We start from the raw sequence: 26,877 nt of genomic DNA, 5'->3' as shown, positions 1-26,877 counted from the left end.
TCATTTAAAAAAAAAAAAAAAAAAAAAAAAAATTGACACGGTACTTTAAATTTTCTGGCGTCACTTTTCCTTGCACAGCTCAACATGGAATGTTATTTGTCGTCATTCAAACGTATTAAAAATGCGCCAAGCAAAGAGCGTCAATCATCCACACGTTTCATTAAATTTCCTTCCGCATTCATCTGCTAAGTAAGTCATCTTGTATAGGAATCATTTGGCACCTGCGACGTCTGTCAATGAGTAAATGAATGAAATGAGACACATGTATAAAATGCAAGTAACATAAGTTTTATTTTCAATTGTATGATAAAAATACATTCGTTTGGGCTATTGTTTGCTTGTGTTGAGGTATGAAGAGTTCATGTACTTGGTCTATTGTAAGTTTGTATCGTAAATGAACACACCATGAATTTGACGTGTACATAATAACACGACGCGAGAACCCGCAGATGTTATCTTGTACACGCCACTGAACAACGTATTTGTTTAAAAGGTAAAGCATTACCTATTCGTCTCGTATCTAGATTTAAAATTAGGATCTGTTGTAGTAAACAATTGCATGTTAAATATTAAAAAATAAAAAACAATAATATAAATTTCCGATTATCTACAAAATCTCTAACATAAATTTTAGATGTATTAAACGCTATCTAAACGAACTGAAACACATTAATTTACACAAAGGTACTAACTTTTGCACATGCAAAATTGGAGCAAATTTGTGTAGGCAACACTGAGATACTTTTTAAATTTTATTATCGATACTAGGATTAATTACAAATATATAGATAATATACATTTGTGTTCATGTTTCGTTTGCATCAAGTCATGCTTCTTGCTACATATTAAATAACAAATGAAAACAATGTGCACAATGCTCTTAAGTGCTATGTACAATATGATAACGGAAATCGCGTCTTATATAAAATCATAAAAAAATTAAGTATTCTTGTCGATTCAACATTTCAATTTAACAGCTGTAAATCATCTCAAGGAATTATTTACAATATCTTAAATAATAAAACGAAGCATGGTTTTTTTAATTGTCATGGAGATCACTGAATCTAATATTTTAAAATCTAATATTTCTCACATCAGATCACTAATCTTGCTGTGACAGTTTGCAGTATGTTTATTACACATAATTATCACATTTTTCTTCTTGCTTCAATTTAAACTACGACAGTGTCCGACACTGAATTTGTTTCTTGTTTCACTCTTCAGTAGATAACTTCGTACACTGTTGCCTTTTTGTCACCAGAGCCGGTCACAATGTACTTGTCATCCGTTGAAATGTCACAACTCAACACACTCGACGATTCTTTCGACTGAAAAAAGCACAATTAGATATCGTTGTAACTATTTAGCAGTTACTGAAATAAACGCCATTAGCTCCACGGTCAACGACTGAAAGTTTCAGCCTTTTCTGTTTTGTTTGTCATAGTTAAATTTACATTACTAATCAACGTTCAATATGAGCAACTTTAACCATTTGCGAGCTAATGCAGGTCTTTCAGTGTCCACGCTTAATATCCGGCTCATTTCTAAGCTAATCGAAATCCAATTACCTGGAATATACTAGCACCGTACGGTGTTCTCCACGCGTTCAACAGATTATCCTTCCCCGTGGAAACGAACCACTTTCCACAAGCGGCAAATCTCAAACTCAAAACACAACTCTCGTGCAAATGTAATTGGTATTTGTCTGGTTTGGTGGCGTGAAGCACTTCCACATTCGAGTTCTCCATACCAACAGCTAACCACTCTCCCGTCGGACAATATCCAAGCGAGAAAATCTGCGAACTAAAATCGTGTTGCTGCAACTGTCTTCCTTCCCGCAAATCCCAACTCCTGACGGTGTTATCCAAACCGCCAGTCCACAATTTCGTTCCATCCGCGGAGATGTCGATACACGAGGCGCCATCTGTATGTCCTTGGAACTGTCTCACTAACGTCTGGTTGTGGAGATCCCACACGGCGATGTTGCCGTCGGAACAACAGCTGAAGCACACTTTGGAGTCCGGGCTTATAGCTAGAGCGTAACACGCAGGGGCACTGGATGTTAATTCGGCCTTGATGCGGGGCGTGGGGCTCGCCAAGTCCCAGATGGAGAGGTTACTGGCTTCACCGCCGACGATGAGGGTCCTCCCGTCGGGTAGAAGTTTCACCGACCGGATGTAGTTATCACGTTGCTAAAGACAGCAATAATAAGACAGACGACTTGGAAAGAGCACGTTTTACTCACCAGACAATCTAATTGGGATACAGGACTCTTGGACCCTGGTTGGCTGATGTCCCAAACTTTGACGCATCCCTTGCCGCCCGTATAAACATACTTCGTGGGGTTGGATATTGTCACTGCACATACCACTTCGCCGTGACTTAGTGTGTTTATTTGCCGGGCGTGACGGGGAATCCCCGGGCCGATGAGGGCGTCGGGCGGAAAGGGCACCGGCTGCATTTGCCCGTCGGCACTGACGTGGAACGAATACGCGCTGCAAAAAATCACCAAAATTAGAAAACGCTTTACAGCAATTCCATATGTCACGGGTGTGACAAAATGACAACATTTTTTTAATTTATTTACGACTAAGAGCTTTTTCAAGCAAAAGTACACTGTTATCAGGTAGGTTAAAGTGCTGCAAATTATCCAAATAAAATTTGTAAAGTTACGATTGCAGATAATAGAGCAGCAAATTAATTTGTGGTGTCACGGGTGTGACGCGTACAAATTAAATTTATTGTTTTTAATAACATTTTTCTATATTTCTGTTTCTTTTTTTCTATATAATCACAAAAGTCAGATTCCTTTTCCTTTAGTACACAAATATATGAACTATAGGCACATATTTATTTTAAGCCTCTTTGCAATTAGAATAACCAATTCAATTGTGCACTGTATTTTTTAGAAAACTGTAACGGGTGTGACACACATTTGTAACGGGCGTGACAAAGCAAAACTTGTTAAATAAACGTTGCCAAAAAATGAAAATAATGTAGCAGAAAGACTAATTTTATTAATGCTTGTAACATTTTGAACAAAGTAAGTTATATTTTACACAGGCAAAGGTGCCCACAGCCCCCAGTTTCGGTTTCACAAATTGGTCGAGTGTACTTATATCCGCTAGACATACCTACATCCACCCTAAACTAACTTCTTTATTTAGACAAAATATGAGATATTGTTGGATATTTGGTATTGATTGCTTGAATATTTTTACTAAGTTGATTCAGATATTTTGACTTTAAATTCACCAGTGCACAAAATCTTTATATTATTAATTGATTTTTTGCTTTCAAGAAGAAATCCTTAGCAGAATTGTTGATTACCTTTCTGTGAACGATACGTTTATTTGTGCCTCCGTGAGCATTATAATAGGAGTTGTTAAAACCAACTGTGTGTACATGTTTAAGCCTTAAATCATCAAATTTGGAAAGTCCGATCTAACAATTGTCACACCCGTGACATTTATTTTCAGTATTTCTCTAATATATCTTTTAACTTTAATTAGTGCAAAAACTGCATTATCAATTTGTTACTTTGTATACAAATTATCAATTTTTAACTCCAGATTTCAACCAGTTTTGCCAACTTTTGTTAAAATATTGTCACGGGTGTAACAAATTTTCTTAACAAAGTTTTAATTCAACAACAAATTATGAAATTATTTTTTTATGTATTCAGTATCTGATGTGTTAAGTAAATAGTTCAAACTGATTTGTCCACTAATTTTAAATTCTTGGAATTTATATTTTGAGTGAAAAAAAAAATAAGTGAAGTTAAAGAAGTTAAAGAAGGTGGTTATTTAAAGCATCAAGAAGCAAACAATTCAACCATTGATGGTTTTGGTTAATTTAAGATCGATATATTCAATTTTTAACAAAATTATGTTTCTGCAAGATGTTTTAGTTTTTAATGTGTCGGGTTCAGTTCGTGTGGAACTGCTGTTTATGCAATCATTGTTTCTCGATACGACTAATGAACTCATCAAAGAAAAAATACTCAGAAATCCCTCTGAGAAAGGCATGAAAAAACGTACACTAATGTAAGACAAGGAAAAACTCCATCTTATCACCTTTTACGGCTGTAACCTTTTCATAGTAGTTTAATTTAAATGCACGGCAATAAATATCTGCTATGGCTTAAGGCTTTTTCTCATTTCTATAGTAGACGCGCTGTGCAATGTGTGATAGGTTTACAACACTGTGTCGGTGATTGATGTTGCGTTTTATGGCTTCAGAGTCTATCTTGGCGTAACCGATCACAGATGTATGAACGATTATGTTATCTATGACGGTGAGGTGAACAAATGTGAAATAATGGTGTCTAACATTAACGGTTCTTGACAGTGACAGGTCCAATTGTTGGCTAAAAATAAAGTTGTCGCCCGAAATGCAAAGTTATGAGCTCACTTGGCTGTTCTTTATCTTAAAACCGGCACGTGTCGATTAGTTCCTCAAAATTCTACAGTCTGTAAATACTCACGGTTTGCCCCCAGGAATGCCCCCGAGTCCCGGTACTACGGGCGCCCTCATTTGCGAATGCGGATCGTACCCCACTTGTAACGGTGGCCTGGGATAATTATTTAAAGCAGGTGGAAGGTTATTGTGCAGACCACCGTAAGCTCCGGCTGCTGCAGCTGCTTGCAGATCATGTGGTGCTCCTGAAGACATAAAATTATGCCTCATCAAGTCTTTACACATTTTATTAGTTCATTACCATTCGACATGCCTGCGAGATAAGGGGGATATTGTCCGAGAGCCGGTGGTTTGACCACCGGTTTAAGCCCGCTACCTCCCGACGAAGAACCAGCCGCTGACGTCGGCGTGACAGACTTGGAAATAGGAGTTGACGGTTTATCGCCATCGAGTTTCTTCGTTGACGGTGTGGAGGCGTTACTTGAAGTCCCGGAACGTGGACTGTGAGGACCCGGATGTTCCTTTTTTGGGACGAGTTTATCGATGCCGTTTTCGCGGGGGGAGGCAGTGCCGTTTGGGGGCGAAACGGGGTCTTCGGAGGCGTCGTCCACGACCAAATCTTGGTCGCTCTTCTCGCCATCACTGTGCTGTAACAATAAAAATCGTGAGATCGGCCATGAGATATGGAAAGGGTTAGTTAGTATGGTTAGCTTCTTTTGCTCCGCCATCACCGGTTGAGCATGTTTATCGCCGCGAAAGGATGTTGAGCACGGATTGGTATTCGCTAAAGCTTGTTAGACGACTTCCAAGAATTCCGCACTTTTGTCTGATGCAGCAGGATTAAAAAGTTAAATGGAACTAGTTGGATTTATAACGGTGGCGTGGTATCAAGATATCAAACAGACACCGTAACGGCCCATTATATGGTAAATAGATCGTACTTGTCGCAAAATGTTAAGTAGCCTACGCGCTGTGCAGACGTCTGGAGGTGCAGTCTCTTGAATTCCGAATGGACAGTTTTATCGCACGATCGCAGATCACACGGATGTCTACGTGTCTTGTTCTTGTCTTTTAAAATATACACCATGAACTGCGTAAACACTGGTATTTTTATTTCAATTCGATTAGAAAAGCTAATGAGAAATTGTCATGGTAATTATCGTGTCGAGACATTTATACAACGCCCGTGCACTTGATTTCTCGAGTAATTGTCGGCTAATTCCAGAACCGTGGATTGCGCACGCTTTTAATTACAAATCTGATACGGTCGTTCATGAGAAATTAATTACGAAGATTGGTGACCGCTTTATCCGATTCGCGTTTTATTTTCAGTGGGCACTCGCTTGGGAATGCAAAAAAAATGCATGTTATTGTTTTACTAATATTGAATAGTCGGCCGATTCTTTGTTTACTTTTCATCCAAGCTCTGCATAAAAAACAAACAATGATGGGATCTCCCGTGCAGTAAAAACACAGATTGTAAGATATGCTAGAAAATTCAGAAGGCAGAATCGCAAAAAAGCTTGTCTAATGAATATGTAAATTATCATTGTTACACAGGCAAGATTGCAAGGCAGAAAAACCAGTCGCTGTCATAAATAACAATCTTAACTCTTAATATAATTCTTCTCACCTGAGTTTATGGTCCGAGCATCATCCCATAATAAAAAATCAAAGCGAATCGGCGTGTCGGTATTATAATCAATTCCGCGGCAAAATCCTTGACATCAAGCATTTACATTTTAATAGCATTCTGCATTGATCCATAAATACAGGCATATTTTCATAATTTAACAAAATGAAGGCAAAATTACATTCATCGTGTCGTTTTGACGGTAGTAAATTAAAGCTAAAACGTTATAATAAAACACGAGTCATCTTCTTGACGACGCGTCGTACGCCCACATGGTATAAAAAGTGGCTATTTGGTACAGCGACAATAAAAGCGCAATAACGTCTGAGATGGAAACGCATCAAAGATGCAAGCAGCAACGTGCAGTTCAATTTGGTTATTTAGGTCATGTGGCTTTGTAATTTCGAGATGTACTTTCTAGAAATGCTTGTTAGAGAAGTGGCGGTGACGGCGTCTTCCTACAACCATTTCACATTTTAATAAAACAGTGAATGCATTTAGTTCGCGCTCGTTTACTGCACCTCGTGTTTATGTCTCAAGCTGCGAACTGCATTACGTAAAAATAGATGTAAAAATGCATTAAATTCAAATGGTCGAGTTAAAAGTGATGGCGAAGCTTAATGACTTTAAATTTTATTATAGCGATACCATCATCCGTTTAAAGACAGCGTATAACGCTGCAAACACTTAATTTTAATCGCCGCTCTTAACCACTAAAAATATTAGTATGTTAAAATTGAAACTACGTACTTTAATACTTACGTGTCCCATGTCTTTCTCCTCCTTCTTCGGTTTCTTGTGTTCGGACTCTTGCGGCGTTCGCGGTCTGTATTTTTCCCTTTCAGCGGGAGATATGGAATTCCGCTGGAAAAAATACAATCAATTAATTCCAAGTTTCTAGAAACTCGCATTAAAGAATCAATAAGCAGTTTATTCTCTAAATATTGTCATCCACGTTGCAGTAAAGTCTCTAGGCTAGCGATTTATAAATTATACCGCAACATAACATGTCACATTGACGTGGTAATCAATAAATGATGATACTTGAGTTTTACGACAAGTCAAGCGAAAGGAGCAATTGATCTGTTATAAATCAGTCACTGCTACCATTAATAAAACGGGAGTATATAATAAGAACTTCAATCATTTTGCGACTGAAAAAATAAATAAATTATAGTGTTATTGGAAGTTTATTGTGGTACGGCTCCACCGTTTTATTCGATTTATCGATTACGAAGGAAAACGGTTCATTTTCATTGTCATCCTCGTCTAGAAAATTACCGTTCGTGGCGGATTAAGTATCGTTAAGGAGGGTGTACACGGCAGGAAAACGACTCCAAGGATCACGTTCACGATTGGCCAGCAGGTCAAATCTCCCGTCACGGAATCAAGTAAAAAAACTGTAATGATATTTATGGAAAATTGGAAAGCTCTTCGACTTGGTGGTCTGGGGTAAATTTGGTTCCGATTGATCACCGGCGATGATGTCGGCCAAAGATCAGATTGGGTGACAATTACGAAGTTAGCAAAGTCCGGTTTCCATTATATCGAAAGTTGTATCCTAGTTCTTGAACAAATATTTGATGGTAACATATGCGGTGGATCTTGAGTGAACATTTCTTTCTTTTCTTTTTTCGTCCTCTTTCCGCTGCCGGATTCAGACATCCCGGTGACAAAATACGTGTTTCGGTTCGGTATAGTTTCATTTCTCGACTTGGACAAATTCCCCGGGGGAAATAAAAGCTTCATCGACTCGAAGCTCGCAGGAGAAATTGCCCGGAACACACGGAGAGGGGTTGTAAAACTCCAAAGCTTCCATGACCTATTTCATCGCGACAGTCGCCTCATTTGCTGGATTATTAACAGTACATTCGCGACTCCAATTCCCGGTTACTTTAATGTCGTTCGCTTCGTCGTTTCGTTAATTAATTAAATCGTTCGTTTTACTAATTCGGTTTTGATTAGCGCTTTAGAGGAATTTGGCGACGATGTCGTAATTGGTCGGTAAGGGTTCAGACACGGCGAAAAAATATTTATCGAACTTTTTCGAAGCGTGTCTGAAACTCGTTTACTCAATACGACAAAATTACATTTTCTTTTGTTACCAGTTATTTTTAAGTCGCGTGAGAGCAGCGCTTCAATTACTCCGAGACGAATTGCATTTCAAATAAAATCACTTAATCCACTTGAATCATATTCAATTATGGAGTTTCTGAATTCGAGATCTTTAAATGTTTTCATTGAATTGGGTGCGAGCATGAAAGGTCGCATTAAATGGTGTATACACTGAACAAACAAAGAACTTTTCACCGAAAAAAAAAAGATAAGAACTCCAATTGTAACCGTGCAAACACATTATCGGATCACGGGTGTACAAGTTGGGGCGTGAATAAAACCATAATTGGTACTTTTATTGAAATTTCTAGGGGAATTTATTGTATTAATTTGTTAAATAAACTGTCGACGATCAAATCTTTTATGCACGATATATCGGAGGGATTTATTATCCAGTCAAACCTTTTTAGGACGCAAAGCGCCGTAAATAAATAAACGGCCTTTTGATGGTTTAGTACACATCAATCCAACGAGCACTTAGGAAGTGGTCTTTATTTCAATTGTAATTAACAAAATGCCTCAAAAAGAGTCAATTTCCCCGTAAGTGGGAGTTATATAGCTTGAAATTTGCAAATCTGTCGCGTTTCTAAAGGCAATCTCCTCTTCGATCCGCGTTCCGGCACTATATCAATTTGCTTTAAATCATCTTCCGCGCCGTTACTGTGGCAATTACGAACATGTCGAAACTAGTTACTAAACCGCAAGCTACACATCCGCATAATCCACCCTCAGCAAGGGTTAACTTAGACTAAAAACGTCGTTTACAATTGGGGAAATTACAGCCATAAATATGTACATTTGGAGGCTGACATCATCACTCCCGTATAGAGAGCGGCAGCCTGGGAGGTCTTTTACACCCCTATCGTAGAATTTTATGTCCTCCCACAAGAGCGCCACGTTTCCAACGGCTTTATGTAACATTCAACTGTCACCTGTACAGCCGTGTCCCCGTAAATACCCCTAGATATATTGCGGAGTATCGCAGGAGAATACGAAAACGTCTGTTGGTTATAAATTATGTGTTTATCCTGTATTACCGATGTTCTTTTTGCATACAAACGTCGGGTTGGTAGTTTTATTTCAACGCCAGATTTAACACTGAATATACGTGTTTGATCAGCGGTTTAAATATAGCGGTTTTGCGGCTCGAAATAATTATGTGGGATACTACATTTACGGCCGTGATTTATTAATGATTTCCACGAAACTGCAACAGATGGAGCGACGTTCGAACTTGTCAATTAGTGGAAGAGGTCGAAGAGCTATTTTACGACTTGGCACATTGGACTCAATGACTTTGTGCAATTTAAAAATTAACGTCATATTTCTACGGAAAGAAAATTACAGGATATTGATCGAATTGCACTCTTCCATTACGACAGACGGCTGCAGTTTTAAAAATTTAAATGTTCGGAGCAAACAACACAACCCTGCCATTTTCGATGAGATAATTGACAAATTGACAATTGTCCGTATTTTAATCCAGTGATTAGCATGCATAAATGTTTAGTGCATGTGTCAGCTGCGCCTCATTTTATTTAATTTTTTATCTGGAATTCGTGTTCTTGTAATGGTTTCGCGTTTGAGTTTAAAAATGAGCAAGATAATTACTACTGGTATCGTTCAATTGAAAATAAATTGGATTATAACTTACAATTCACAGTTTGTAAACACCATCAATTACAAGAAAAACGTAGGTCGTTTGAAACAATAACCACTATAACAAATCATCGTAATAGAGCTTATAATCAATAGGAGAAAATCAAAATAATTAACGTACCAAAACGTCAAAACTTCATTTCAGAATAATCCAATTAAAGAACCGTCCGGTCACGGATTTTAATTTTAAATTAATTATTCATTCATTCCATAAATAGAATCGGGATATATTTGTGAAATAACAAATTTATATATTTTATTTATACGACAAACATTGAAAATTCATTTATTAAATTTCCAATGGCTGGACGTTCGCGCCAATCAAAGTGTATGTAATTAATCCCGTCAACCGAATGGTATAACGTTTCATTTGCAAATTCATAAATCACGACACAATAAATCAATTCTATTAAAACTATAGCAAACACATAATGAACAGGTTTATCAAGTGCAATTTATACCTGTTCTGATTGAACCCCACACACAGAACTCAATCGCAATGTGTACCAGGTAATCGCAGCTGCCAACAAAACCGTTTTCACGTCTGTAATAATGGTTTGGACAAACCATCCAACTGGAAAGATAGGGTGACAAACCGGCTTTAACACATACAAATATTGTGCGTAAATTGTGTTCTGCATTCATTCATGACGGGGTTTTCAATGCTAATTCGATACGCTCTAGGGGATTTGATTAGTGAGATGGAATGATGGGGAAGTACAAGAGATGGCGCTTCATCATAACCTAAAAATGGTACGATTTAGAAGGGTTTCCTTCCGTGAAGATGCGCGCTGTAAAATGTGGGTCTCATTGTCCTCCAACCGAGTGAAAATGTTTAATAGATAAAGATACCCCGGTCATAAACTGTGAAAGCCAGTGGCAATGTTTATGGTTTACTCGAAACATAAAGCATACTTTCATATTTCTGCATATACCGCAAGATGTAAACAGTGGCGGAAGAATGGTGCTGAAAATATACATAGACATTATATTCACATTTTTATTTTGATCGCTCCACATACACAGTAAATCTCGTGAATGCAATCTTTCAGGTTTTGTGTGGAGACTGAAAGCATATCGTCTACAATGTAAATATTTTGTTATAACTTTTCGCCCGAGTTTCCTGCCTTAGAACTGTATAAAAACAAGCTTCACAAATTCTACACGAGTTGTCGACGTCATTTAAACTCCCCAACAACGTCGAGGGAATTACATGTTTTTTGGTTATTTTCGTCCAAGTCGCAACAAATCAGCGGTTAGGATGACATGTGAACTTTTTAAAAATATGACAATGAATCCATAACAAGGCGTTAAACTAGTAAAATGCACGACGAATGAGGAAAGCTAACTTTATTGCTGTGGCTGTACAATGGGGGCCATTCAAATGCGAGGCACATATAATAACGTGGACTTTATTGTTTGTAGTGCCATCCTGTTCGCTCTCTCGAGAAAATAAAACTGCCACAAATCTCCTGCCACGCTCGAGGGTCCCTTTCTTTTTCCTGCACCCTTCACATTATCACGGCATATAGCCGACCAAACAACTGCTGCTTTATTTACGAAAAACTTTTAAGGGGCCTAATTCGGAGACCGCATCAGATAACAAGAAACGTCCGATCTAATAGACTTAATTGCAGAGTCGTAGCTCATAAAAATTTATGACGTATAATTTTGAGCCAAGAGTGAAAAAAGTTGGTCAAATGTTGAGTAAAAAAGGAACAACGGAGGGCAAAGCGGCTGTCTAATTACACAAGAGCCATAGATTTTTGTTGTCGTCGTGGCCATTTGGCGTTGCCAACACTCCACAACGTCAGAAACACTCCGAAATGACTGGATGTGTTTAGTTTAGGGAATTAATTGAGCGTCGAGAGCCAAAACAAAAAAAGAAAATTAATGTCGGGCAGAAAGGCGAAATCCGGACGGTCGACGCGGTCTCATAAAACATTTTAGAAGTCAAAACAATAATCGAATCAGAAACAGTCGGGGAATATAAAGTGTAGTTTCGCTCGACCGCACAAAAGGTTCGTGATTTGAAACGGCGCTTAATACGGGGACGACGTAGAACACACAATATAAAAGGGTCGGAAGCGGCCGGGATTTAACAATAGATTAGAGCACGTCACTTTACAGCGCGGTCTGCCTCTGGCAGAAGAATGTGCTAGTTTTTCCGCGGCCTGTAAATTGATTAGGGGTTGAAAGCTGGTGCGATTTTTCAGGGATGACTCGATTACTTCAGACGGTGCGTTTGAATGGATGCTATTCATTCTAATTTAGTACAAGCAACTTTCCAGGCCTGAAATTGAGAAGGCTGAAATCGTATTAAGATAAATTAGGTGGAGCGACATTCTCATCCACCTCCACCCACGCCCCCAATTAATTAAAAAAATTGCCGCAATCCTACGAGCGCTCCCTTATTAAAAATTTATCATCTTTAATATCCCACAAACTTGCAACGACTGCGCGCTTCCAGTCAAAATTCCCAACTTGAGAGTTCCGGCTATTTTTCCTTAATCAAATTTTCAGGTTTCCGGTCCATTAGGATTTAATCACGGAATTTTGCTTTTTGACCTCTCATTCTAAACCTTGGAAAAAAATTGTTCATTCTTTAGTGTAGTGGCCCCGGGGTCAATTTGCCGGGTTTGGCCGTTGCGAATTTGAATATTGAAATTTTTTGCCGTCCCCGCTCCGAATGTGTTTGTAATGGAGCAAATCGGAGCACCCGCAAAAACATGTATCCATGAATACTAACATTCTGAACATGCGTCAGCAAAACAGCAACCGCCGCGATCCAACGAGAACATTATTAGTTATTACAAGGGGACAAGCTGCACCATTAAGCAACATATTGTCCATTATGGGGCATAACGTTTACGGTATAAGCATGGAGAGTCACTTAGGGATGATTCACATCCGAGAGTGTTTTCTCTCACCCTCTGTCATCCCTTTATTGTTAATGTTCTATTGTGTCGCTTTCGCATGTGGTGTGTTGTTGCGCTAATAAAATTCTTCATAAAAAGAAATTACGACATCGGATAAAGCTCGCATATTTTTTCCTCTTTTTCCTCTCTCGTTTGTAATGAAACAATTCAAACGAATGCTTTAATTTTCTTTTATCCGTGCGGATAATAAAACGAATAATTTTAATTTTGTAGAAGAGTGACGGCGGTGATGCCACCCGAAATCTGTACTGATCCACCCTCCGCAGAGGATTAAAATCGCACCTTTTTATCATCGCTAGTTGTGTAATATTTTTTCATTCCCCCTGTCTGTATCTAATCCATTTAGTGTCCCTATCCGCCCTTGCCGGCTGTCAGCTACGCTTAATGCCGCGCTTTATTTCCATCCGACAAACCCCACAGCCACGGTAAATAAAGAACCTTAGGTGCTCTCCGATCCTACAGCCGCACTTCCAATTTAGAAAATTGAAACACCACGCCACGTGGACGAGAGCCAGCGAGTGCAGCGAGGAAATTGAGATGAATAGCGATAAGTTTGATTTTTAAACATATTTCGTTCTTTGAGTTTTTAATCCGGAATATGGCGATTACGTTTCAATAAAATTTTCTGTGTGTAGCAGAACGAATAATAAAAGTAATGCCTGCATCATTTGCCCGTGGAGTTCTATAGCGATTTTTTGTGCGGTTGGCAATTATCCAAGCGGCATTTTTAGTACCTTTATCTTTGTGCAATGGCACTATCGTTTAGGAATGTTGCCAGCATTGCAAATCAACCGGATTGGGAACGTTATCTTCTGGATTATGATGAAAAAGGATGTGAATAAATAAGCTATTGAAATTTCGACTCGTTTTGTTAAGTGCCGGGCGGAATTTATGATACACACACCTTTACATTAATCTTTCGGTGTTGAACATTCATAAAATAACATAATAAAGAACATGGCCACGTTTTTTCTGTTGAATTGTAAATAACCAAGTACACGACGTCAGTAATAATTTATGACCAACAAGAATATTAACCATTATCTTTCAGGGACTTCCATTAATTGAAAATAGATAAGCATCATCTCATAAATAACTACTAAATTGTTACGTGTAAGTTAAAAGTGTTGCAAGTTAATTATACCGAGCTGTAACATAAATGTATATTCCCGAAACTGATTAATGATAATGGATAGTTTAGTTGCCTCCCTATAATAATTATTTACAGTTATCGCGGCATCTCCAGATTGCGCTGATTAACCATAAAACTCGTAATTTACACTAAAAACTTGCGTAAACAAACGGTAGATGGCATCTCTGAAAAAGCCTCCCCGGAATTACCCGGAGTGTTAAAGAGCAGTTTAATAGTCAAAGACACCGTGAGTCAATATTAATGATTCAATGATCTCAAATTGAAAACTGATTTGCGCTAGCGAGGGTTGTGTTTATGCGGTGCGCCCGATCTCTTAATCTCTCTCAATTACCCCCGGCGAGTTCCGCTGCTTCCAGCTATCTCATCCCCTTGTTTCTTACCCTTGGGCACCCCACGCTTCCACAACACCCCCAATTAAAACTTGTTCTCTAGCAGCTTACCTCTCCGTTCGCCAAGAATTTGCTTACGGTCGCGTTTTTTCTTCGCTAATTTGCATTAATTGTACGTGAAGGGGTTGTCCGACGCCCCATTTGTTTATTCAACCTTTCAAAAATAAGAACTCCAGTCGATTTAATTTAGTTAGTTGTCGCCTGATTAAAACTCCGGCATTGTCTAACACCGAGTGAATTTGGTTGAAATCCTTTAGCCGTCAATTTTATTACTTTCCGCCGAACCCATGTCGTATTTTTTCTTTGAAAGAAACGTGTTATATTGGATTATCACCTCAGCTTCGCAATTCGTTCACCGGAGGGCGTGCTGAGTGACGTAAACTCCGGTATTCGACGCCTCCTACGTGCCGGAGCGCGAACTGCATTCTATTTACCGCGTTCAGAGTACGAATGATCAAAGGCTTTTGAAAAAGTCGCAGCTTTTTCATTTTACACTGGCAAAGAGATACCCAACAGGTCGAGTCAGGCAGAATGTGAAGATCGCGAGCGGAAACGCATCCGCCTCGTCACCGTCCCGACGCAATGTGTTAAACTTTGTGTCGAGATTTTTTATCGTTGCAAAGCTCTTTGTTCACTTTGTAGGCTCCATGTCAGCTAATTAGAGCGATTCGGACGAAATATTTAATATTTTAAAATGAATCAATTAAACGGGGCGTCCGGAAAATGAAAATTGCGACGAAAATAATTGGGAAGCGTGGAAACTCAATCAAATGTTATTCAGTATAATATCGATTTTAATTTGGTGATTGGGTTTTGCATAAAAATTTTGACGGATGAACGCCTCGATGGAGTTGTAACATCGAAATGCCGCATAAAAAACGACGAGGAAAATTAAAACTATCACATATGTGGAATTGCCAGGCCATAAAACATTTTATCGCGGGAAAACTTGAATATATTCAAGAGGAAATAAAGATATACCAAATATTTAAAGGTAATAACACGACTGAGTTTTTATATCATCCGTAAATTTTCGAGGAAAAATCTCATAGGAATATAAACGCTCCAGCGAAGCATAAATATTTGATGTTACAGCGCAAAGTCGAACGACTTAGTCGGATGTGCATTCGTGTGATACATGCATGAATATGTTATACAGGGTGAGCATGCTAAATTGACATGACGGTGCTCCCTCTAAATTAATGATGAATTAGATATATGCAGCAAGCTGAAAAATTCATCGGACCTAAATGTGTGTGGTAGAAACTTAATTCAAAATTTATAACACCGACTATGAGATGACGTGGAGAAGCAACAATTTCGTTTTTACATTAACCCATCTAATGGTGCCCACATCATTCTCCCATGGCAGCACTCCGCCCATTCATTACCTCCATATTAAGAAGGATGACACCAGGTGTTTGTTAAAGCGAATTTGTTGGCGTCGATAGAACATTTCGCCTTTTTCAGCAACCGGATCCTCAGAAATTTGCATAATTGGAACCAAACCGGTGTCTAGGATTACATATCTATTTTATCAACAACTAAATCAAAGTGAATGGCCTATTAGGAAATTAAAAGACGTCGTTACAGGATTCAAATTTGTCGTTTCCGCCTCCAAAAAAATAACGAATTTAAATAATTTTCTCATGCTTATTTTTCAAATTCGTTCAAGGGGTACGCGAGTAATCAGTCAAATTAAGAAAAAGTGAAGTGGTTGAATGAATGGTGGCTCGGTGTGTCGACCGCAGCGCCGCCACCACGACTGCGAACAATTTACCCACTTTGCGAGTAGAAATTAGGACTGGGAAGTGCGACTCCTTTCATAAATTACACAATTACGGAGACGAGGGTGTGAACATCTCGAATGGGGTAAGGCAACGACACCCTCGAGGTGCAATTATACTCCAGATCCTTCAAACAACCCCTTACAAACCCATCTGGCTTCTGCGAACGCTCCGAAGACAAAAGGCCTCGTTACCAGCAAAAAATATTTTCCGGAATTCTAAACTCGAGAGCAGTTTTCTTAATTTAATTAAGGCTGAGTTATGGCAGCGCTCGCGAAGAAGAGGTTTCGTGAAATTTAATTTGGGTAACTTAGTATTGTCACAAGTTTAAATCGTATTCCCCTTCTTTCCGACTGGGGGTTAATTTGGTAATTCACTGCGCGGATGCATTAGATTCTAAACTTTGAAATTCATTATTCATTTTACGTACAGCTTCTAATTTACATAAATGCGTTTCTTGCCTTAAGTACGAATCGCAACATCGACGCCATAAATTTTTATTATGTCCCATTACGACGACTTTTTTCCGAGTGACTAGGGGATGGAAAACTGAATTTCGACTAGCGCTAAAACACGCTCTATTTGCAAATTAAAAATCAACATCGCACTAATTAGTGCTGCAGATGTAACGGCTTTGCCAAAAGAACCAAAACGAACGACTCGGAGACTCGACGCTCCATTAAAAACCGGCGCAAAAACGAACTTCTCATTTACGGATTAATCGCCAACTTGGCCTCCAAACAACAGAAAACACAGAATCTGGCAAAGATGGACCCAAATTGTTGTTCATGTTCATTTTTTTTTCTGTTTAAAAATTCAACAAGTGCCCTTTCGCCGCGTAATTACATCCCCAAATTGGTCCAATTAACACTTCCAGCTCAACGCCTTGGGCTCTCTGATCGTTCTCGCAAACGTCGAATTTATTTATTTTTCCACCCTCATTTCGTAAAAAAAAACAATGTGCATCGAATAATTATTCCGCCTGTCTGTCGTCGGAAAATTATTGATAATTCTCTAATTGAAAGCGAAACAAAGTACACGTTTACTTAAATGAACAAAATTTATTATTTATATTAATTAGCTGTCGTGTATCAAGCTCGTTAAAAATGTATACGTTCTTTATTTATGAATATCTACATTAACGCTCTGTAATTATCGAGTGGAAAAGTCCATTCACGCACGCCCCCGGTTAATGTCGTTTTGTAAATGAGTGAGAGCCACGACTAGAACCACAGTTTCGTGATGAAGTTGCGTGATTAAATGTGTCTCCACCTGTAGGGGACGTTTAAACATCGATGTTGTAGTAGCCGCAACGGACGGAATTAGGTGGATGTGTGTAAACGATTGTGCCGTCGTTAGTGGCTACGAAAATTACACTGATATGTCAAAATTGGCATTGTCGAACTGACGTGACATGCAAACGCATCGTGAATACGTTGCTATAAACGCGCGGCGAATTTAGGCACATTTACCCTACCGCTACATGGACAAGTCATGCGGCGATAAATCTCAGTTTTCCGTTCTGTTTAACAAAGTCCAAGTTCGAAAGAGTTGTTTCTTGTTTAATTCGCACGTAATACTTTCGTGAGACATTTTTTAATTTAATCCACTTGATTTATCGGTGATTCGACTCTTGGCACCAGATGGGGCTTCGGGCCAACTCCTTACCTCCTCGGTTGCACTATTTTCTTTTTTTTCCGGTTTCTGTAGTGGAAATGGGCCGCTAGGTTTATGAATAAAGTATTTAAAGGTTGATAATATGTAAACGCGGTTTGGGTCGTAAACACGATGTGGGATACGCGGACAGATGTTAATGTGGCGCATTGGTCCTAATTTACCGGGTCATAAATTTCTGGCCCGACAGGAAACACTGATCGACTACAAAAGCAGTAATCAATTTGACCATTCCATGCCCACATGTTATTACACTGGTATCTCTCTGTAAATTCGTTAATTATTCTGCACGTATAATTGACCAAACAACGATGGGGATTTTATTGCTTACTGTCCGTTTCGATATTGTTTTATATTTCAGGTGGATAGGATTCCAATTGCCGGCCACACCAAAACCAACACCGGCTTTAATCAATAGCAGCACCGAATTATTGGCACAATCGCGAAAAATAGTTTCGATGCAAAAAAGGGACATTTCGAGTTGTACCAATCACGCAGATCGAGTTGGTAAAAGTTGATGTGGGTTATCGAAAATCAATGTGAAGAAATCCATCAAAAGCAATAACGACGCAATTAAATATTCGTCTCCATTAACATCGCGATTACGCGCCAACTCGGGTTAATTAAATGTGTGACTTCCTCGAGAGAGTGGTGCTGCTTTAATTACATTCTACTGTGCTCGCGGCTGCACAAGACGTCTCTAAACCCTTACAACCCCTATTTTCTCACCCTCGTCTCCTCCCATTCCGTCCTCGAAAACATCCGGCATTTTGCTCTCAGATGCACAAATATTTCGCCAACTAAACTGAATTTTAACAGGAATCCCCCCGACTTGTTCGTACAAATATTGGGCTTCATCGTGTAGAAAACCTCACGCCCGAATAACTATACGACCAATTAACCAACACGGAAACAGAATCCACCCTAAGGACATAAAAAGAACAAAAACGTTCTTTAGTCAACCCACATCGCCTGAGGGTTCAGATTTCTCCCAGGGTGACCCTCCCCCTCCCTCCAAAAAAACGTAATGTACTGTGTAAACCACCCGTAAGCGGCGATGTACGAGTGCAATGAACGGATAGCTCTCTCCCCCGACCACAGCGCTCAACCCTCGCTGCGGTTGCGATGTAAACTTGTGTAGCGCCGCGGTCGAGTTGCGGTTTGGGGGAGAAACAAGACACCAGCGCTCAACTCGGCGTAGACAAATCCGCCCGCCGGCAGACGGGGATGTTAATAATTGTGCGCGTAAACATCCGCGCCGTTCGTCCTTATCTAATCCTTTAAGATGGAGGGGAAGAAGTCGCGATCGCGTACCACCAAACGCAAGAGGATGGATGTAGCTTGTTGCCTCGAGATTGGTTTGTTTTAGCATACAGATGTATGTAATATGTATACGTCTGTGCGGAAATCGTTCGGGTCGGATTCGCATGCGAATGGAATGTATATTAGAGAGGGTTATCCAGAAGCTGAGGTCGGGTGTCAACAACGCCGCCGCCACTGTTTACCAAAACGAAGAAAAAGACACGTGCCGAGCTCTGGATTACCGAAAGCAGCAAAAAATAGTGTCTGCACCTCGGGGACCAGCTGCTACGTTGACATATCCAATTTTATCTACACCTTCTTTGCCTGCGATGATAATTTCGCGTCGGATGAATTTATGAAGTAACGTAAAGATTTTAAAGTAACAATCTTTATTGGATGTTCCACCGCGATCGTAATCTCCCTGAATGACTGGGGGCTTAATCTTGGGAGCGCGTTCGCTTGTAATCCCGACAGTGATTTGTCACCCCTTATTGAAGTATCCCCCAGTTTCTACCCTCGAGACTTGCATGATCGGTGACACCGTCGATTGACTTGAAACAATTTACTGAACTACCATTCGGGTCCCGGTTATCATTTCCTCCGTTTTAATCTCGACTGGATGTATCAAAACTTGGTAAATTGAAAAAAAGGAGCAACATATTTTTGTTTAGAGCTGTCCGATGGCTCTAAGAGATGCTCCAATATTTACACTGGTTTGAAACTATTATGTACACAAAGGCTATCCTGAATTTGGGATCAAATTAGCCCTCGGAGGGTTGGACAAGTGACAGATCGTAATATCCCCTTTCCGCGCCGACCCTCGAGCGGCGGTCGACACGTGCAATCACACCCTTGGATCTCGATTACAACATTAACAACCCCAAGGCATGACTGCCCCACACTCCCCTACAGCTGTCGTCCTACGTGTTCCTTCTCCCCTTTTAGTGCGACCTCGTCACCCGGAGCACTCTTTCACCGTCGTTTGTTCCCCCCTTTCTCATATTGTTAAAGTGAATAAGGCCATTCAAGTTTTACGATGATTCCTATAGTATCAATATAGGCAGAGACATATTGCCGTTTTTATATTTTAGTTTATTTGAGCCACAGGACTGTTTTATAGTTCATTATGTTCGTGTTAGTGGAGGATGCAAGAACGGTTATTGATTGACTTTTTATTCGCCATATCGAGGGGGATTATTGATGCCCCGATTTACTTATAATGGCAGGGGGATTGAAGGATTAACGCGCGATTCTAATTTAACAGTCTTGGGGATGGTGTTTCATTCCAAATCCGGACCCGAATTAATAGCAAATCGTATAGGTATGGTGGACTAATACTCCACATTTAGAATTTCGATGAATCAATTATAAATCTGGCGCGACGGTCCGTCGTGTAAACAAGGAACATCGAATCGAATCATGGGCTCGTGAAAAATTTACTAGGGTCTGGGCAATTTAAAATTAACCAATAAACCGCCTAACGATAGACTGATAACGAGTTCGCGCCGTTTTTATCGTCCAATAAAAAAATCCGTCGCAAAATGGCGCGCAGTGGTAAAAAACAGGTCTAATAAATAAATAAAAGCTTGCTCGCTCCGAGATATCTGTATAATGCAAAAAAAGCGAAGCAAAAAGCGTAATATAATGAAATTACGTATTCAATTGGTACTCACGTGACGCTCTTCCGCGGAGTTGATACCTGCAGGATCCATGGCAACAACATCCAACAGCAAGCATCGGCCAATCGGCAGCAACATGGAACAATCGAGACGAAAACAATTGAGATAAAATGTACAGAACGTGTCGGTGTTTTTATAGAGCGGTGCATCTGTGAGCTTGTCGGATCTATGCTTTTGTGATTTGTACAAAAAGTACGTGACATGGAAAATGCATGGGAGATTCTTTTATTTGCACTGCGGATGCGGCGAAAATAGACGGGAAACTTTACAAATTAAAATACATTAAGCTCCCGGCTATGAATAATAAATAAACTTAAGTGCTGTATGTGCTACTCTTTTGAGGCTCGTAAAGGCTCCTCTGCATCGTTTTGGTTATTGCGCGATCGTCATCTATTATGGATTCGACGTAATGGCGGTTGTGAGCTTTTTTTAACGCCGACAAAGTGTCGGAGAAATGAAAACCTCAAACGGCAAAATGACAAGCAGACGGGAAAAGAAGGGGATCTCCCTTCCAGGTGGCCACGTCTCGGATCAAAGAGTTCTGTTATTAGCAAAAATACATTTTTCTCGTGGGGAAGGAACGTCGAAATGATCGCCGGAAGAGAGAAAAAGAGGAGCATCTCGCTTCCAGGTGGGCACGCTTTCAGATCAAAGGGTGGTGCACTTGTGTTCTGTAATTAGTGGAGCGAACAATGCATCCGAGAAGATAAAGAGGCAGTCACGAGCCCGCTGTCGTTGACAAGCTCTTAACTTTATTAGAGAATAAAACATCAACAGGATTAAGCAAACATCTTATTGCAAGAGTTGCACCTGCCATAATGAAGATGTAGATTAAAACAAAGCTCCCAAGTCACAATCCAAATTAATTAGTAGTTGTGCAGTTACAAAGCTGCCGTAACTTAATTCTCAATTAGGAGCCGGTTACGCCTGGCGAATCTATGAGCGAATGAACTCGTCTTTATACGGGCGAAGGAAAATAAGGTGTACGTCTGCACCCTCGCATTTCATGATTATTCTTCGAAAGCGGTGCATTGGGGTGGAATGAGACGCTCCTTACAATATCTGGTTGGCATGACAACACCGGGAGATCTCTTTTCGCTTGCTTGCTTCCACCACATCGTTCATGGCTCGATCGAGACGAATGCATTTCGGATTTTTCTCTTTTTTCATCAAACGATGGAATTTCTTAGAAGGAAGTGTGTACCGGAGATCATCCGCATTTATTGTCGCTCTAAAACGGTAACAATCGGGAGGATATGTGGACGATAAACACCAATCCCACGATTTAGATAAAGAAGACTCATAAAACTTTCAAATAAAGGATTTCGTTTACAAGGACGATTCCAGCGCGAAATTACTCAACTCCGTTCCAGGCAATCCATTATTACATAAACGGGAAACTTGAAAACCAAGAAAACTGCTGTTATTGTCAACGAAATGGATGACCGGCAAGACCAAATTGAAACGCTCCGACTCCGCTAATGGTTAACAATGAAGATAAAAGACGGCTAACGTTATTTATGGACGGAAAATCCACGACAAGAAAACCATTTCACTGATGTGGCCAATATTTTCAAACGTCAACACAGCGATCAAAAAATCGATTCTAGCGTGGCGGCATGAAAATCCTGCACAGTCCTGCCCTGCCTGAATGGGTCCTTACAATCTGCTTGTTCATAGCTTAGAGAGTCTTTGCGCCGCTATTCAGGCCGCAAGCGAAGATTGAATGGGACTCACGAAGATCTGCAGAACCACCCTTTCTGACATAAAAACGTATCTGCTCTCTCTTTCATTCCCACTCGTGTTCGTTGAGTCGCAACTCGTCGACGATCCTCCTCAAAGCAAAGAAGAGTTGAAGAACTCGCTGGAGTGTCGGTAATAGAGGACTCTGCCTAACTACCGTACACAAACGTTCCAAAGACGGCGCCTTTCAATGCAAATAAATTACTTCCATGCGAGCTCCGTATGCCCGATGACTTATCAGATTCTTTGATCTCGACAGAACGGAGGAAGGAAATCCTTTAAAATGTAAATTCGGAAAGTTTCCCCTGTCTTACTTTGAATCCTATTTATTAAATTTGGAGACCGAACGGGAGAAAGGTTTTACCGCATGATTTGGACGTGGCACAAGAGGATTTGCGGGTGTTTTAATTTTGACCGTGGAGAAGGCGTCGAACAAAGTAATAAAACATCAATAATATTTACCGCCACTCAACATCGCAACAAAATCCGGAATCCAATTTCATTTTCCGCCCTCGCTAAAAACTCCGCCGTCAACCCTTATCCCATAATATATTCCGTCTGATTTGGGGTTGTCGGTATAAAACCACCCGTTCGTAACCCGAGATGGAAATCCTAAAAATAATGCAAAATGCTCCTCGTTTCGCATCCGAAATCTGTAGTGGAAACAGAGAAAGAGAGGGAATAAGCTCGAACGAGCGGAATTTATAGACACATTAGGTAACTTCAGAGCCTGATTTGGAAGCACATAAATTCCCCACACAAAATTAAACTTTTTCACTTCTTCACGTTCCCGGAGGACTCATTCATAAATCATGCATGAGAAATATCGGTATTTTACACGATACTCTTATTAGTTTCCGTTCCTCGCGACGCGGACATTTTATTTATTATGAGCTTTGAAAGCTTCCTGTTTATACAGAGGACTCTCGACGACGCTTCCGTTCGATAATAAAACACCGCAATGACTTATCTAATGGGCTTAAAAGGGGCTCGACGACGGCTCGAGATGAGCAAGATCCTCGGAAACTTATTAAAATAAACTGCCAGCCTAAAAGCTGATGGCAATATTGAACCAAAGGGTGAAACTTAAATAAGGAAATATGGCGATAATAACGATCATTAGCTTGATAAATATTTATCATGCAAACATGACCAGCCAACGAAGCAATTATTAATTTCCTAGCTTAATAACCTGTTTATTTATCTTTTCGCTCCCTTCACGACGAAAATTTAAATTAAAAATCCCTCGCTGGTCCTTGGAGCCAGACAAAAAACGAAAAGTGCCGTTATCGATCTTCTCATTGAGGAGCTAAAGAACACCCCCAACATATTTGCTGAGTCGCGCCACCAAGTAGCCTTGTTGAGGATGAAATTAAAATCTCAAGAGCGGCGGAACATCAAGTGGGCGAGATAGGGGAGTACTTTGGAGGGTATTTCCATGAAGCATTTGAAAGCGAGTGGCGCGGTAGTCATTCCCTCATATCTAATTACAGCGCCGTTGGAGCCAACTTGTAAAATAATGGAAAGCGACACCCCGTTGCGATATAAAACATTTTTATTGGTCCTCTTTCCATTCGTTTATTCTTTAATAAGATTGCGAAGGGTTTATTACATTTTAATAATAACGCAATTAAACGAAAGCTGTTTAAGGAAGTCATAAAATACTCGAGTATATGGATTTTATAACACGCCATTATCTTATTAATGACGAAAATAAATTACGCCGAGATTTATTGAGACATAAAAGTTTCGTCGGGGACCAAGATTCACGCCGTTAACAGGGCTAAACTGACCCTCTTAAGCCAACCCACATCGAAGATGGACAATTTCCAATTGTGTTCCAAGACAAACTGAATAAAAGCTTTATTTTCAAAAATACGGTCGAGCGGACACTGTTAGAAAATTCTAGCGCGCATTTCTAAAGTGACCCATTTTTCATCTTCCAGGGGCACACACATATCCATTTCCGCGACTCTCATCAAACCTGTAACTTTACAACGATACAGAAGAGCACTTTATCAAGCTTCCCATTCAAACTTTTCACACGGAGCTTCAAAGATCTACATCATTAAAAACTCAAAGGACGAGCTTGTCGAATCTTCCCCACCCCCTTCTACATTAATCCCCTCGCGCAAAAACACCCCCACAAAAAAGTAGCGATTTTCCGAATGTATCCAAGTATGTAACACGATTTGTATCGCATGATAAATCATATTTACGATGAACAGATCAATAGAGTCAGATCGGGTCGTCTCAAATCCAGAAAAAGAAACGAAGCACATTTCAATATATCTTTTCCGTGACAAACGCTCCAGTCTTGTTTTATTACTTAAACTGTGGTTCACAGACCATAAAACTCGCTCGAATTTGTAAGAATACAGCCTTCTCCCTCGCTCACAGACGACTACTACCACCGACTAGTACTCGATTTGAATAATTTTATGCCCGATGGAATCGACTTGTAATATGCTTGGGCATACTAACCGCTGTTCGATTTCACGTCGTCGGGACGATGAAGGTCGGGTTTCGAGGCCAACATCGACAAAGGGTGCTGTCCGGGGGCGCCGAGGGCTCCGCTCAAACCAAGAAGACTAGCGGCGGTGCTCGGAGGGGCTCCTGCGAGACCTGGGTGAGGCATCATCGGTATTGGGGGGGCTGCATGGGCGGGCAACTGCTGGGCATGCATCTGCTGCAGCAACCGAGGCAAGTCCGGCCTTTGTTGCTAAAACGGGAAAATTGGACACAGAAAATTAAATTGTGCTAAATAAATTGCAGTGATCTAAGCTAACAATATAATTAAATCATAAAATCCTATTTTAAATTTGCTAATTCAAAATGATGCTGAAATTAGAATAAATGGGATTTGACTAATTAAAGTGAATAGAAGTTAAATTATGATAATAAAAGAGCAACAAATTAAATATTGAATTAATTAAATATTTAGCTAATTATTCCGTTATTTATTAATTGTAAAGTTTGAAAACTGCCATCTTTTATTTATTGTTTAAACTTTTGACGTATGCCATTACCTCTAGTTTAATGAATAGCTTTTAAAATTTCATTAGCGACTCAATCAATAGAGTCCGAGATGAAAGAATAAACGTCGGGAAACTCATCAAACGTGAAACAACAGATTCGGGAAAGAATTTCAAGAACATAATTAATAATAAGCGTCTTCCGGGAGCCCCCGGATGCGAAAACTGTCAGAAATAATGGTTAAAATCAAAGTAAGTAATTTGTGATTAATAAGATCCTTCAGATTTATATTTAATTGGCGGTATTATTTAGCTCCCCATCGTATCCATTAATTATTTAGCAGTAATTAGAAAGGCATCTCGCGAGAGGGTGACGTCGCCTAATACCGTAATCCGTCTCGTCGACGCTGAGCTCAAGGGGGTGAAGTACCCCGTGAGCTGCAAATGTAGTGTAAACACAGCTTCAACTTTAAATTGAGCAGAATGGATCCGAGACACGTGACAAGAAGTTATATTTTTATCGGGGGAGAAACGCGCCCGACCAAATACTTTCTCCGCACTCTTTTCTGGCCACAAGCAATCCACTTATCTGGCTCGCTGCAGCAGCCATTATTTAAAATTCGCATTGCTGAGAGCTTGCAAATTGATTTCTTTGGCACCCTCTTTCCTCTTCTCTGAGGCGGTTGCGCCGGTTGGGGCTGATGGATTTCATTATAATTACATTTTTCCAGCGCTGAGCTGATGTTTAATTAACTGAAAAAAGTTCTTTTTAACGCCGTTCTTAATCACGTTATGATATGGAGGCCATGAATAAATAACACAGACTTTTTGTTTTTGAGAATTAAGCCGAAATCTAAAACGGAGAGATACGAGTGTGACCCGGCGCATCCACCATTTTTAAACACGACAAAAACTTTATCCAATTTGCACGAACCTCGTTCTGTCTGGAGTCTAGACAAACAATTTTAGGTTGCAACGATACTAAAAGTCCTGGACAAGAGCGTTTCACTTTTTTATGAAGGCTTCGACCGTCCAAAGATCGGTAACAACTTCAATTTGTTTTTTAAAAATGCATTAAATTTTTTTAGTTTGAAAATCTTGAGTTGGAAGTGTCTCTGGTTTTCGCTGTTGATGCACAAAGTTGTAAAAACTCCTTCAGTTTCAACCCTTCTACCAATCTCTCTTAATCCACGCCATTATCGGCGGAACGAGTTGTAAGATATGCGAAGTAAATAGAGCGGGTTAATCAAACCAAAGTTACTTCACAAATATTTTACAATGCCTGTCCAATTTTCTTGTCCAATCTCCGGAGTCGGAGGGGTAAAACAATTTGGAATGTGCGTCCTGAATACAGAATCAGAGCTTACGGAGGATGAGTCGCATAGGAACAGTTGAGCTGAGGGAGATGCT

General features: G+C 39.9%; 1 protein-coding gene across 2 annotated transcripts in view; it reads right to left on the bottom strand.

The window, feature by feature from the left end:
- Positions 1–267: 267 nt before the first annotated feature.
- LOC148173590 (transducin-like enhancer protein 4) overlaps positions 268–26,877 on the bottom strand; it is a 68,928-nt gene continuing 42,318 nt past the window's right edge. The window contains exons 6-13 of one of the 2 annotated variants that reach the window (XM_088040168.1): positions 24,977–25,214; positions 20,744–20,769; positions 6,803–6,916; positions 4,721–5,066; positions 4,487–4,664; positions 2,246–2,495; positions 1,569–2,192; positions 268–1,328 (exon numbers count right to left, since the gene is read on the bottom strand). In XM_088040168.1, coding sequence (XP_087896294.1) covers positions 1,221–1,328; positions 1,569–2,192; positions 2,246–2,495; positions 4,487–4,664; positions 4,721–5,066; positions 6,803–6,916; positions 20,744–20,769; positions 24,977–25,214 — 1,884 coding nt within the window. In that variant the 3' untranslated portion in view covers positions 268–1,220. The remainder of the gene's footprint in view (positions 1,329–1,568; positions 2,193–2,245; positions 2,496–4,486; positions 4,665–4,720; positions 5,067–6,802; positions 6,917–20,743; positions 20,770–24,976; positions 25,215–26,877) is intronic. The other variant, XM_088040169.1, reaches the window with a different exon arrangement.

This window comes from Gnatocerus cornutus, chromosome 6 (genome assembly GCF_029298725.1).
Source record: "Gnatocerus cornutus isolate USDA-ARS CGAHR chromosome 6, icGnaCorn1.1, whole genome shotgun sequence".
Classification (NCBI taxonomy): Eukaryota; Metazoa; Arthropoda; class Insecta; order Coleoptera; family Tenebrionidae; genus Gnatocerus; species Gnatocerus cornutus.
The sequence above is the reverse complement of the archived record's forward strand: the minus strand, read 5'-3'. Positions and strand labels throughout refer to the sequence as shown.